This window comes from Conger conger, chromosome 11 (genome assembly GCF_963514075.1).
Source record: "Conger conger chromosome 11, fConCon1.1, whole genome shotgun sequence".
In the NCBI taxonomy this organism is placed as follows: domain Eukaryota; kingdom Metazoa; phylum Chordata; class Actinopteri; order Anguilliformes; family Congridae; genus Conger; species Conger conger.
In genome coordinates this window covers 25,845,636-25,860,862 of record NC_083770.1, presented here as the reverse complement: position 1 = coordinate 25,860,862, position 15,227 = coordinate 25,845,636, and the positions used below count along the sequence as shown (strand labels likewise).

Sequence of the window (15,227 nt, the reverse complement as noted above, 5' to 3'; positions counted from 1 at the left end):
GGTCGCATCGGTGCAGCGTGTCAGCCCCGCATGTCAGCGCGGGGTCAGAGTATTCCCAGAGGAGGCCTAATCCCCTCCGCCATCAGAGTTCAGAGCTCGCCTGAAGTGCCCGTCTTGACCAACCGGCCGTCCGAGTGGTAGTTTATATGTGGTTGGTGGTTTTGTTTTCTCTGCCGGAGCAGGGACGGGGCCCCGTCGGTTTTTGAACCCACCGCGGAAGTCGAGTTTGTGGGATAAACTCGACGTCGGCTTGTTTTTGAGTCTGAATCGGTTACATCCCTTTCCAAGAGCTTTGATTTAGTGATGTTTATGCTCTCTCCTCTTTTGTTGTCAGTGAGTGTCTGAGATTCTGCAGTGCAGCTGTGCGCTGGGCAGAGGTCTCTTTGTTCAGGCTTCAGGACTATTCCCAGTACCATGTCATATCCTGTCCTCCGTCTGAGAGGATTCAGGACTGTTCCCTGTACCGTTCCATATCCTGTCCTCATCCTGTCCTGCTGCTCCTGGGGCAGCCTCAGGCCGAATCGCCCATCAGTAGAACTGGGATAGACCCATTGCAGACACCTGATAAGATTACAGGTGAAATTAGTACTTGTATTGCTTGAAGGAAAATGTGAGAAAATGTGACCATGGAACAGGATATTCAACTTGGATTCCTCCCATTCTCTGTCTGTCCTGTCTCTAAATGTTTTTATTTTTTGCTAACGACCAATGACCTATGCAACTTGGGTTGCTTTCTCTCTCTCTCTCTCTCTGTCTCTCTGTCTCTCTGTCTCTCTGTCTCTCTGTCTCTCTGTCTCTCTCTCTCTCTCTCTCTCTCTCTCTCCTCTAAATATTTGTATTATTGCTAACAGTCACATGCTTCATATGAATGATTAGGGTGCACTCTGGGAAGGTTAATGAGCTGACTGCTGCTCTTAAGATGAGCCAGAGTTTCTCCTTGGCATGCTGTGGGCTGCCTGAGAACAAAAGGCAGGTAGTGTAGCACAGCGCAGTGATGAAACGCTCACAATGCGGTCAGGGCTTAACGCCGTGTCAGACTGCTCCCGTGCCCGCAGGCCTCTTGCGTAATCTCCTGGCTCTGGGAGTGTGTGTATACTAGAAAGGGAGGCAGATAGTGCAGGAAGGCAGCCACCCTGGCTGGGCCAAGGTGATGTCGTATAAACAGAGGGAGCGTGGGCAGCTGGGCTGGGCCCTGTGACGTAGCCACGGCGATACAGGGCCGCTCCCTCCACCACTTCCTGTGGGAGACAATCCAGGGCTTGTTGTAGAGGCACATCCCAAGTAGCCTGGCCCCTCCCACCACACATGCAGATGCACACACACACACACGCACACATACACACACACACACACACACACACACACACACACACACATACAGACAGACACAGACAGACACAGACAGACACAGACAGACACAGACAGACACAGACAGACACAGACAGACACAGACACACACAGACAGACACAGACACACACAGACACACACTCACAGACACACACTCACAGACACAGACACACACTCACAGACACAGACACACACTCACAGACACAGACACACACTCACAGACACACACTCACAGACACACACTCACAGACACACACTCACAGACACACACTCACAGACACACACTCACAGACACACACTCACAGACACACACTCACAGACACACACACACAGACACACACACACACACACACACACACAGCTATGCTGTTTGGTGAGCTGTCAGTAAATGGAGATGTCCCAGCCTCTCCCTGCTGCGGCCACGCCCTCTCAGCAGGCTGGAGGGCTGGGAGCCTCTCTCTGATTCTGTGTTTCCTGCTTTGGGGGGACGTTCTGATTAATGGATTCAGTAAACATTCCATGACAACCTCAAAAATAGAAGGAAACACACTTTATCTAGGATGACTCCACAGCGCCAAGCGTTGAGCAGTTCTTGTTTCAGAGGCTATATAATTATTAAAGCAGATTCTGTGAGTAAATAAGATTAGTTGAGACTAAACGCGTTACTCGAGAAGAAGACTATGGTGTCCGATTTTGGATCTGAAGGTGCCACCTGATCCAGTTCCTGACCTATAACTCCCACACACACATCAGTAATTTGCTACTTTCGCGTCTGTTTGATGCCATATTTCCTGGAACTGCTGGGAAACACTCAGCCGTTGGTAAATAACTTGTAATCATCAGGGATGAATGTCCACCCTGCCTCCAGCAGCTCTTCCCCATGAAGCCCAGCCTTCAGTCCCAGGATGAGGCACTGCCTCTCGTTGCTAAGTTACAGATGAATGTTTCCTATTTTTAGCGTCTACCGAAGTTCAGAACTGTCTCCTAAAGATTATATTTGCTTTTGAATAAATGAAGTGAGTTTATTTGTTGAAAATAGTTTCTGGCTCTTTCTATTGTAATAATGGAGCGTGGAGTCTGTGGTGTAATCTGTCTTCAAGCACATAAGATTTTGTGACGCTGGTTGGGAGCAGCGACTGGATCTTTATAGTTTGGTTTGGTCTGGTTTGGTCTGGTTTGGTTTGCTGCATTTATATTGATCCGCAGTCCTTTTCCACTTGACCTCTCTTCCAGGAATACCGTAAATCCTCAAATTGTGTCCGGGTCTTTTATTTACTTAGGCTGCACAAAACACAGGCCTTTATTTGGGGCAGGCTTGTATTCGAGGCAGGCCTTTATTTCTTATTAGGCTTCTGTTGTAGAATTTTATTGTTAGAAATAAAGTAAAAGGCTACACTTAAAGTGGGCCAACACTGTTCAACACTTCCTGTAACCGTTCAGAAATCAATTAGTGTAGGCTAATCAGGAAACACCGTTTGGTAAGTCATAGTGTCTTAACAGACTTAGTTTATTGCAAATATTCTCAAACACAATAAATCACATGCAAGTCCAGAATCCATAAAATAACAACTTGCCAGACATGCCTTCATGAACAATAACAAATTAGCGTAGATAACAGCAAGTTAAGGATCTTTTTTTCCTAAAGTGCGTTTTATTGTGAGACATGCGTTTCGTTTGGAGCAGTATACTGTTAGGCTATCAAAAGATTTTCGCTTTGGTTTGGGATTTAATTTACTTTTGGACTGTTTGATTCTATTGCTAAATGTTGGGACTGATGGGCACTGAAATCTGGGGGGTATTTGATGGTTCACTGTTAAGTTTTATGTAGTTGAAAGAGTGTCGGGATTTCCACCCGTCTGTTTATTGCGAGCCAAGGAAGCCGCTTTCATTCATTCATTGAACGTGCGCTGTGCTGCAAATACATGGAACCTTATTGCGTAGCCAAGTAGCCTAAATTAAGTTAATTTTTAATTTTGCCTGATTTACTTTTTATGAAATTCGTAGGCTGGAATGCCTCGCGGCAACAATTGTGTTTAAATGTATACTGCTTCAGCCTTTGGCAAGCTAATTAGAAGGGAGCGGCAAGCGACTGGTAGCTTGAGAGCAACGTGTTGGAGACCCATGGTGTAGGACAACGACTTTTCATTGGCAACAGTATTAAACCAACCAACAATATAAAATATTAAGAAGAGCTCTTTTATTTAATTGAGTTAAATCGAAACAATGTCTTCTAGTGCTCATGGACTGATAGCCCTACTGGTAGGCAATATTTCCCTGGCTTGTATTTGGGGGCCGGCCTTTATTTGTCCGAATCGGCCACGCCCCTGGCTATTATCCGAGGCCCGGCTTGAAATAGAATCCCGGACACAATTTGAGGATTTAGTGTATTTTATATTTTCTTCCCTTCTCGGACAGTTTTGTCTAAGATTATTGGTGTTCCCTCTCCTCTCCTCTCCTCTTAGTCCCCCTGCATTCAGTCTGTTTAAATGAAGCGGCCCTTCTCAGAATACTTCTCATCGACGGATCATTCATCAGCATTGCTGTGCTTTATGCATGCATGCATGCATGCATGCCTGTCTGTCTGTCTGTCTGTCTCTCTGTCTCTCTGTCTCTCTGTCTCTCTGTCTCTCTGTCTCTCTGTCTCTCTGTCTGTCTGTCTGTCTGTCTGTCCCCTGTGCACACTGTGTGTGCATGTGTGTAACTCTGACTCTCTCATGCAGGTACAGCAGCGTGTTCCCCAGTCTGAACATGGCGGTGAAGCGGAGGGAACAGGCTCTCCAGGACTACAAGAGACTGCAGTCCAAGGTGGAGAAGTATGAGGAGAAGGAGAAGACCGGGCCCATCATGGTCAAACTGCACCAGGTACGGTGCATTCCCTCTGTCTCCCAGCCTGCCGGCTGGCATGAGTACCTGCGTACAGCAGTTCCACCAGAGTAATGAATATCCTCCTTGATCCCGTGTGGTGTCAGGTTTTTGAAAATGAAAGCGAGGAGTAAACAAGGTTTGTACGCTGACTGCTTCTCAACAAAAATAGTCAGGCGCACGCACGCATGCACTCCCTCACCCACGCAAAGCTGGCGGGCTCTCCAAAAGTCGCCCGGCCGCACAAACACAAGCGGCTAATTGTGCCGTGCTGGAGGATCGCGCATTACAGGCACGTACCCGCCCTCCAACACCGGAACACAGGCACGTACCTGCCCTCCAACACCAGAACACAGGCACGTACCTGCCCTCCAACACCAGAACACAGGAACGTACCTGCCCTCCAACACCAGAACACAGGCCAGGTACCTGCCCTCCAACACCAGAACACAGGCACACACACAGTACAGTACATTACATTACATGGCATTTAGCAGACGCTCTTATCCAGAGCGACGTACAACAAAGTGTAAATCAAACACAAGAACAAGTGCAAAGAGGACCTGAGAGGACAGTACAGTTCCAAGTCCTAGTGTAAACATACAGAACGCACGCACGCACGCACACACACACACACACACACACACACACACATACACACACGGACCCCCTCACACACCTTTGCCATGAAGACCCTGCTCCTTCTATAAGCAAGGCCCTCCATGCAGACCGACCCAGAGTAAGCACACACAGGAATAGACGCTTTAGGGAACTAAAAAAAAACCTAAATGAATACACACAGCTGAGGCAGCAGGTTTCACGCTAGGTCTGCCCACCAGAGGCACGACGCACAGGGAATCATGGGATTGAACACGTGGGCGCACACACACACACACACACACACACACACACACACACACACACACACACATGCTGCCTGCTGATAGCCTCTGCCCGCCAACACACGGACACCTCCCCCAGATTGGTGACTCCGTGGATGTGCAAAGCGCGCACGGCCCACTGATCACACACCCGAGCACTCCTCCACCAATCGGTCGTGATTTCCTGCCTTTTATTTATTTATCTGTTAGATTTTTCGTTCATATGGTGCGCTAGGCCTGAAAGCATTCGTTTTCACTGCTGTATTGCCTGTGCTACAGTCACAATGTACTCCATGCAAAGCCCTGAGCAGAGAAGTGGGCTGGGGGGGGGGGGGGGGGAGCAAGCAAACCAGAGTGATCAATAGTCGTCCTATTCGGTGACAGGCTGTCCGTCAGCATCGGTCAGCCAATCGACTGCCCTCTTCACCCCGCAGGCCAGGGAGGAGCTTAGGCCGGTAAGGGAGGAGTTTGAGGCCAAGAACAAGCAGCTGCTGGACGAGATGCCCAAGTTCTACCACAGCCGCATCGACTACTTCCAGCCCAGCTTCGAGGCCCTGATCCGGGCACAGGTGAGCCAGGCGCCCCCTCAGGCTCCAGAAACCTGCTGAGCCTCAAGTGTGCGTTTACCCCTGTATGAGCCTCACAGAGTGCTCCTTTGGTGTTGTCTGTTCGAGATGTGCTTTTGAAGTTCTGCTCTGGTTCTGTTCAAAGTCCAAATGCTTTTCCATTTCTCTTCTCCTACAGAGAGCAGCATCTTCAAAGATGATAAAGTATTAATGAGCGTTTCCTTTTCCAAGATTGTTATTCATGGTTATATGTTCTATTGTGATGACGTTGCATTAAAATGTAATGAGAGCTCCTCTTCATCATAGGCTTCCTTTTCTCCTTTGTTCCTTTTTATTTCTTGTAATTGAAATGAAAGTTGGGGTCTCTCCTCATTGCGGTTGGACATTACTGTGTAATCCCCTGGCGTTCTCTGCCGTAATGTGATTAGCCCCTCCCACAGTGTCCGTGGTGGGCTGATTAGTCAGGACGGGGGGGCTACGCTCAGGTCATGGAGCAGACATCACTTTCTGTGTCTCCTGCCTCGTCTGGGCTCGCTTTAACCCATTCAGCCGCCGGGCGGACGCTGAGCCGCTAATGTGCTTAGCGAGCGGAGACGTAACGGGGGCTTAAAGCCCCGCGTCGCAAGGCCAGGCTGGGCTACAGATATGTCCTGTGATCTCCCCCCCCCCCCCCCCCCCCCCGTTGGTACGGGTGCAAAACCAATGTTGAACCTACAATGTGGATCAGTGCACAGAGGTCAGGTTTGGGAGGAGGACCACTTGCTGTTTGATGCAAGTCAAGGAGAGGGGCAGCTGTATAATAGTACATAGTTTTCACAGCTGAGGTAGATGAAGGAAGGTTGAGGAAAGTCACCTGTCTGGTCAAACCTCATGATGTATAGCTAAAAAAATACAGATCAGCTTTGGTTCTTGTGTGTGTGAAAAGTCTAATTCCTTCCATTTTCATAAAAACATGGAACAAGTCACATATGCGATCCATTTTAGCATTCAGCGACATTGTGTTACATTGTGATGGGGGAACTGTTGCCAACCGGAGATTAAGAACCAGGCAGGCTTATATGGCTTATATGTTCAGACCATCATGAGCTAATATAGTCTTCCTAACATAGGGACGTGCAGGTATTTTCTCTATAAATATTGGTCCAATTCACATAAAACAAAGTGTTTTAGTGTCTGGGATAGTCAAAAAACAACCATAATCAAAAACCACATTCCTTGGGAGAAAAACTACCATTCAACGGATGTTGACTTCTGATGGATGCGGTCTCTTTCTCGTCTTCTGTTAGGAACACAGCGAGTTTAGTTTTAATTATCCATGGGAAGGATTTATCAAGAAGAAAAGTGCCTTGCTTACAGTGTTGGCTGCAAAGGGCGTTTTACATTTGACTTCATTGCCATATTTTGACCATTGGTCATATTGGCACACGACAAATCCGTGCAACATTTTCGAGCTGTTAAGTCTGCATGGAATAGGTTTCAAATATGTTAAATATAAGTGTGTATTGTTAGGTCCCAGGTAATCTAATTAAACTCTGATTAGGATTAGCCTGTTGCCCCTGTTTACAGTAAAGCTTTCCAGGTAAACGCAGTACAGCAGTTTACCGACGGAGCCATTCGGGAGAACGTAGCATAGCTGTCTGATTGATCGTTTATTGCATAACTGACTGGGTGGGTGTATTTTGTACCTGCGGTTAATTCCGTGTGAGGGGTTGATGTCTGTTTCCCAGGAGCAGGGTGAGAGTGTGTGGCGGTGGCTAGCCCAGTGCCATCTGCGCGGAACTGAATGAGTATGGGAGAGAAGGTGATACCGAGTCAAGCGTGGGTGATACCCTGGAGGAATCCCAGCCGCTACCTGTTCAAACCCCAGCTCCTCACACGCACTCACACGCCTGTCTTAAAGGTCACCACCGCGGCGGGTTAGACCGGCCTTTCTCAGTTTCGTTCAGTTATTATTCTGATTCAGTCAAAGGGGGAGGAATTTCAGAGGGAAACTTGATATTCTTATTGTGATGTTGCCTGTCGGGATTCCGTTCAAATTTTGGCAGCTCGGGAAACCAGCCTGCAGCCTGGGCTAAGGTACGTGACTGGGCCCTGGACGTTTGGTGGCCCCGTGTAGCCACGATAACATCCGCACAGCCGTTGGGCCCTTGAGCAAGGCCCTTAACCCTGCATTGCTCCAGGGGGAGCTTGTCTCCTGCTTAGTCTAATCAACTGTAAGTCACTTTGGATAAAAGCGCTAGCTTAATAACAAATTGTTATTATAAGCTGTGAACTATAAATGGTAAATGGACTGCATTTATATTGTGCTTTTATCCAAAGCACTCACTACAATAGGCTGCCGTGCTTGGTACCAACCAGCTCATCAGGGGCAATTGGGGGTTAGGTGTCTTTCTCCAGCAACCCTCTGACTGCCAAACAACTGCTCTGAGCCTTTACCTCCTGAGCTAATATCACCATACTGCTTGCTACTCCTACTGTTGCCAACTGTAGTTGCAAGCAGTGATTTCAGTTGAGATCAAGGAATGGCTAATTGGCTAATGTTTGCTCCCATGAAGTCATTGTGCTTGATGTAGTAAACCAGCTAAATAGTTTTTGTAATTAAAAAATAAATGCTGGAATATGTTTAAATATTGAGTAGGGTACTTGAAAGTTGCTTTTTTGTAGCTTTTGGTTGGAAGGCACAGCCATGTGCTTGTGATCCAATGTGTTCGTATTCAGAGGAAGTCAAGTAAAGCAGTCGAGAAAAAAGTGAACTTTGGGTGGCAGGGTCGCCTAAAGGCAGGGTGTTTGACTGGCGACTATAGAGGTTTGAGCCTCCGGTGCGCATGTAGGGATGCTGACCTGCTTCTGAAGAGATGAAGCTGGGTCCCTAAATGAAAAAAAAATACTTCTGTTAGGCTCTAGAGCAAGGCCCCTAACCCCCCCCCCCCTCAAAAAAAAACTGCTCCAGTTCTTTCTGCCTCTCTTGCCCCACTTGCAACTGCCATATTATCAGTGGATCTCTACCAAAAGGTTACTAACCAGTGACTGTACAGAGGAGATGATGTCATCGGACCAGAGTTAGAAGGTTTCCATGTAAATTTTGTCATTGCACAAGTTTCACAGGCGTTCTATAATCTCATTTTGTTTGGCACCCTGCCTGCCCGCGGAGTCATTTTAAGAGAACCTCTGATAATGTGGAGAAGTTTCTGGAAGTGGCTCCAGTTGTGACTCCTCACGGGGAGACCGGTCTGCGAGGCCCACTGGCGCTGGTCTGGGTCACCGCGGGCGACCTCCCCCGTCAGGGGGCCGGCCACAGCGAACGGCCCTCCTCCAGGAAGCGCTCGCGGCCTCGCCGCAGAGGGTCCGCAGGCCTGGGGGATTCCTGCAGAGCGAAGTCAGAGGAGCCACTCCAGCCCTCACACCCACCCGCTGCTCCTGGGTGGTCAGCAGCCCCACGTCTCAGTCACGCCCCAACACGCCTAAACGCTGCGCAGGCCCAGTTCCCACCTCCCTGCGTCCTCCCACGCACCCCCCCCCCTTTCATTTCCGGCCTCCAGCACCGCTGTCGGGAGATCCACAATACAGAACAGATCTGTGCCATTGGACTGGGACACCTCTACAGCCGCTTCAGAGCAGGGCCTCTGTCTCACATGGCTCTCAGCAACCATTTACTGAGTCGGACAAAAAGGGAGGCCAAACGCCAGGCCTGAACCTCCAAATAGAACATAGCTTTATCAGTCGCTGTGCAGAAAAACAGTCTGATCTGTCATAGAATGTAGTTTAAAATAGTGTGTCGCCTGATGCACAGTGATTTTCTTGTCGCGCTGTTTGTCATTAAAGCACGCTGATTAAGAATTCAAAGCCTACAGAATGCAAAGAAATGTATTCCTGTACACCATTTGCCACTGAAGACACACCTGCTTGCGCGTTCTTGGCTCCAGTGCTACCGAGATCGTACCAAGCTGCGGTTAACAAGAATGCAATATAGCCAGCTGTCCACAGTCTGAAGACTGTGCTTTAGAAAACAATCCAGATTCATATTTTTATATGCAAACTGCCTCTTTATTTTCATTTTTGAAAATGCATGGCCAAAAATGTGTAATTAGTAGCAAATTAGTAAGCATCTATGGAGCTTAATGGAGGTTTTTTTTATTACGCTACAATAAGATTCAATTATCTACCGGAAAACAGATCCTTTGCGTAACCCTGTATATGTTGCCATTAATTCAATTCATTAATAACAACAGGCTGTTGCTTATTTTTTTAAATGTGGCCTTTTTATTGGTCAAATGCAGAGAAATAATCTATTAAGTATACATTTAACCCAGAGAAGCACAATATACAAATTCTGGGACATATTCATCCCACAGTAAGACAATGATCCCACACATACACCACTGCTGTCTTTCTTCTTAACGAAACTATTGTTTTGGCTATCTTTCCTATTGTTCTCTTATACCAGCACTAAGGAAGCAAATTAATACAATTTATTAATCAGAAACGCCTACAAAGCCATTTGTCCCAAATATTCTGGTTCCCTTAAATAGGATGTATAAGAATCTAATCTAAAATTGAGTACAGAGCCACATAAAGGAAAAAATATGTTTCTGTCCCTAACAGCACGGAACTTACTGTATATAGACACACACATGCTGTACATGCATTCAATCTGGTTAAATTATACATATTTCCTTTTGCATTTTCAAAAGATTTCTGTTTTAGGATTACAGGTTAACCTCACTTTGCTTTGAGCTACACAACCGACAGAGTTGTACTGGAGATCTCGTGTGGAGGAAGTGTGATTTATTTGAAGTATTGCAGTCTGATGATTTAAACCTCATTATTATTATTAACTGAGTGAAATGTTGGGCTGTGGATCACCCAGCAGCCGAACACAGTCCCGGTTCTCACACAGACTTGCTCGCTGCCGCTCTGGCGGCTGTTTAAACACACACGCTCTTTAGCGCACAGCCACGCAAGAGTGTGTGAAATACCCCCTTAAGTGTACTGTGCCATATGCAGCAGAGCATGAATAAATATCTGAGCCTGTGTGTGGGTTTCAAGGGTTGTATTTCCCAACGCTTTCATTCCCTGCCCACTCCTCTGGAGTCTTGTAATGTGATTAAAGTCTATTAATCATCAAAGCCACTCTCCTGGGCTCCTGACTCATGAACCGGGGGAAGAGGCAGAGGTGGGATGTGTCAAAAAAAGTGCTCGGCGAACAGTCGCCATCTCTCGTACAGATCGGGAGGGAAAAGGCAGGGTCGCTGCCCACTGAAGCAGATTTTTTGGTCGTTTGGTAGCGGGTTAACTTCTTTTTTATTTTATTTTTATACTTCCGAACAGAAGCTCATGGGAAGAGGTGAGCGGGCACAGAAAGCAGTCGTTCGGCGCTGAGAGAGAGAGAGAGAGAGAGAGAGAGAGAGAGAGAGAGAGAGAGAGAGAGAGAGAGAGAGAGAGAGAGAGAGAGAGAGAGAGAGAGAGAGAGAGAGAGAGAGAGAGAGAGAGAGAGAGAGAGAGAGAGAGAGAGAGAGAGAGAGAGAGAGAGAGAGAGAGAGAGAGAGAGAGAGAGAGAGAGAGAGAGAATCTGTCATTCGAGTATAGCTGTAGTCTCTGGTGGTTTGAAGTTGTGGGAGATGTTGAGTTGTGGCTGTGCAGAATTATTGCCAATTTGTCCCACGGTTTGTATCCTGCTGGACTGCATTGACCTATTGCTCTCTCTCGTTCTGTCTCTCGCTCTCTTTCTCGCCCTCTCTTTCTCCTGCTCTGTCTCACGCGTGCTCTGTCTCACTCGCTCTTGCTCTCTCTCTCAGGTGGTGTATTTCACTGAGATGCACAAGATCTTCGGCGAGCTGACGGATCAGATGGACCAGGCGGGGCTGACGGACGAGCAGAGGGAACGGGAGAACGAGGCCAAGCTCAACGAGCTGCGGGCTCTGTCCATTGTGGCCGATGACTAAGGGCGGGTTGCCAGGTTACGACTCTACTTGAATATGTCTCATTTCTCTCCACTCATGTCCTACTGAGACTCGCCATCATCTCTGTCAGCCGCCGATGACACTACACGCGTGATGACATGCTTAAGCTTTAAGCATTCTTATGCCATATTTACAAAGCCATCAGCAAACTTCTGTTATGATAAGCAGATAACAAATGATGTATCTTTTAAATGGAATGAATACATGGTTGTGTACCCCCTCTTTTTGAAGAAATATATGAAGAAAAAACTTGGGTTGCTATTTTAACAGCTGTCACATAATGTTAATGTTACGTCAAGCCAGCAATAAGCTGTCCACTTAATAGTAGTTGTTTGAAATGATTAACTTCAATATTCTTGTTTGTCATCTGGAATTAATGTCAACATTTTGAATTAACCGTTTTCCTCATGGGGTACTAATTTTCTCAAGTGGTATGTTTTCAGTCAGGATGCAGTTCCTGCAGCTGGTGTGCTCCTGGTTCAGTCTTATTTCCTATTGAGAAAATGAAATGAAAAGAGCATGATTCACTCTTAATGGGCATCCGGCATTATAAAGCAGCATTAAGATTAAAATCAAGCCTTACCCAACGTGTCGGATCAGAAAACTTGAATCGGTAGTATGGGCTCATGCAAAGTTTCACTCTGCAAGTTGTGTATTTTTGTCACCTATCAGTCTCGTACAGGGCAACTGCTGAGAATAGCAGCATTTTTTAAAGGTCCTATTTTTGGAAGGGGGGTGTGCAAAGAACTCTGTGCTATTGCAGTAGCATGCATTTGATGGAAGTATCTTGGAAGAGTTTGGTTTTATCAATGTTTATTTGACTCAGAAGAATTCTCAGCTGTACTTCAGCAAGAGACACGGGTACAGACAACTTCCTGAGCAAAAGCAATGTTGTTTCACCCTCTAGTGGCAGTGAGTTGCATTTTCCGGAGACTCTTCTGAGGTGTATTTATGTTTTTGTCATTTATAGTTGAATTTGCTCCTTAATGTAACATTTCGGTTTTGTGTAGCACTGGTCTACAGCCAGGTGCATACTATGTCTTACATGACCCTTACAGACTGTGGTAGATTGTCTGTGTTCAAAGATGTTACAACCCTCACTGAACCAACCACCTTGCCCCCAGAATGTATAGTTCTGGTGCAGCCCCTAAACTTTTTCCCCAGCTCTGTAAACTTTGAAGTCCGCAGGTTCTTTCCTGTGCCATATTATGAGTTGAATGGCTTGGGTAATGCAGTTATCATCTCGTGCTGCACATCCAAGTTAAATCTATTCTGAGATGTGTTTTTGTAATAAAGAAATATAATGTTTTCACTGCAGGTAGTGCCCTGCAGCTAGTCCACATCATGCTCACAGACACACCTTCTTAAATATAACTGATGTTACTGTGTCCAGGGTACGGCCCTGGCCCTCTAGATGTGCCTTTCATCAGTAGTTTTCCCCTCTCATATCAGTTATGCTTAAGATTTTCTATCAAGACTTTTTGTGTTCAATGCGTTTCAGTGGGACTGTGACTTCAAACCATTTTTCTTTCTTTTTACAGTAGTCTACATTGTAATAAGCCAAGTTTCTATTGAGGCAATCATCATGCCATTCTTCTAGCTTTATGATTTAATTATAAAATCTTTTTTTTTTTTTTTTTTTTTTTTTATCCTTTGTTTCAATGGACATCATTTATTCAGCAATACAATTTAACATTTCTGTCCGGGGTTAATTGAGAATGGCACATTTTATTTCTAAAGCTTTGGTATTTGTAGTAGTGTGTTGTTTGTTTTAATTCATATTTAATTTGGTGCAGCAGTTAATTTGCCTGAATCCTGATTGGCACAGGCCATCTGTTGGGGTAGTTGCCTTCATCTACATAACACTATTTTAATGTATTAAATTTTTTTGGACAATATGTAAAATTCAATAAATTGATTGAAATAAACTTGTGTGTGTTAATTTATTTATTAATGTCACTTTAGTTTGTCTAGCAGAATGTAGGAACTGGTGTTTCTGTTTAGCTTTTAAAATGTGTTTTTAATGATGCTGTATTGTAGTGTTTCTAACTTTTTATGTTGGCCTTTTGTATCTTTTTCTCCTATTCATGTAATCATGAATTGTAATGTATCATACATTGTATTTTTGTTGCATTATCCTAGTAACATGTTTACTGAAATGTTAATTTTTGATCTTTATCATTTTCAACAGGTTGATTATAATTTTGTATATTCATTTTTATACGGGAATAACGAGTCCTTTAGAAATATGCTGGAGGTGGTTGTAGTTACATGATTTTCAAATAAAAACAATTGGATCAGTTTTACATGATTTATCTATGAGCGGCCTCTGCAATGGCAATGATTAAGTGTATTATAATGGCAATTGAAAACGAGTGGAGTAGATACGTTTTCTGTTACACACATGGGGTACATACAGTATGATGTCTGTTGATGTAGCTTCCATATTTTAACCTAGACTTCATATGAGTGCGTGATGACCAATTCAAACTTGTTCTTGTTGGGATGACATTAACACAGGAAAATGCTACATAGAAATCTTATTTTCAGTTTGTTTTCTAGTAAGTCAGTCAAGTCTCTTGGGCTACTTGCAAAAGGTATAATCAAACCCACTGATGTGTCCACAAGATTTCAATGTATACTATTAATATCCAGTCATTTAATAGACTTCCTGTGAATAAGGGGAAAAATTGACTTGACTATGATTACCTTAGCCACATGCACATTTTATACATTATTGCCTGGAATGCAGCTGGTCACCTTTTAAAAATGCTTTTGTTCTATGCCAATTATGCATGCATGCTTAACCTTTTAGTTAATAATATGGGCAAGAGCATAAATTAGTTTTAATTATTTTGCAATGCTCTTAGGAAAAAAATACACTGCATTACATTTTCACATAGGTGCTCTTCTGTGCCACGGAATCTGGCAGATTTAAAAACTTTGCCTTTGTGTACACAGCAACATTGCTGACATTTCAAAGACTGTTAAAAGTTATTAAACTGATAATGAAACTGATATTTAACCCCTTACGTATCGTCTCTTCTCTTGACACAAGCTTAAAAATTACATACCCAAAATAAAATTATTACTATTCTTGAACCCTTTTGACTACAGGCATAATCCTGGTCTCTTCTGAAAGGTAACTGGGGTTTGTTTTTCCCCAGTCACCCTCCCCTACCTCTCTGTCCCAAACTCCCTGTCCTTGTAGCTTTCCTCCGACAGCAACAGGTTGAGAAGATCATACAAAAATAAGTACAATACTTAAAGCTTGGATACTAATATATTCATTGAAGTTTTATGTTTTTGTCAAATACCCAACCCCCATCAAACACATTCCATCATTTCACATGCTATTTACTATTAAAAAGCAGGCTGGCTCCTTATTTATTAGCATACAGAATAATAATAAAATATTTTGAGGATGTATTTAGATGCTCACCAATATAAAATGTGGTCACGTCTCTGAAAATGCCCTCTATTGTTTTGTCAAGGGTGTTTTCACTGCCTTCCTCAAATATTCACTCAGACGAGAGATTCCTTGGAACTCCTCCAAAGACTTATTTTACAACAACCAAAAAAATATAATGTCAACCTTTTTTGGCAGAAA

The 15,227-nt window shown here is 44.8% G+C and overlaps 1 protein-coding gene across 1 annotated transcript in view; it reads left to right on the top strand.

Moving 5' to 3' along the window:
* Positions 1 to 13,545, top strand: part of bin3 (bridging integrator 3) — a 42,684-nt gene extending 29,139 nt beyond the window's left edge. Inside the window, exons 7-9 of the mRNA XM_061260349.1 lie at positions 4,069 to 4,210; positions 5,526 to 5,660; positions 11,453 to 13,545. Of these exons, the coding sequence (XP_061116333.1) occupies positions 4,069 to 4,210; positions 5,526 to 5,660; positions 11,453 to 11,599 (424 nt within the window). The 3' untranslated portion in view covers positions 11,600 to 13,545. The remainder of the gene's footprint in view (positions 1 to 4,068; positions 4,211 to 5,525; positions 5,661 to 11,452) is intronic.
* Positions 13,546 to 15,227: the final 1,682 nt, after the last annotated feature.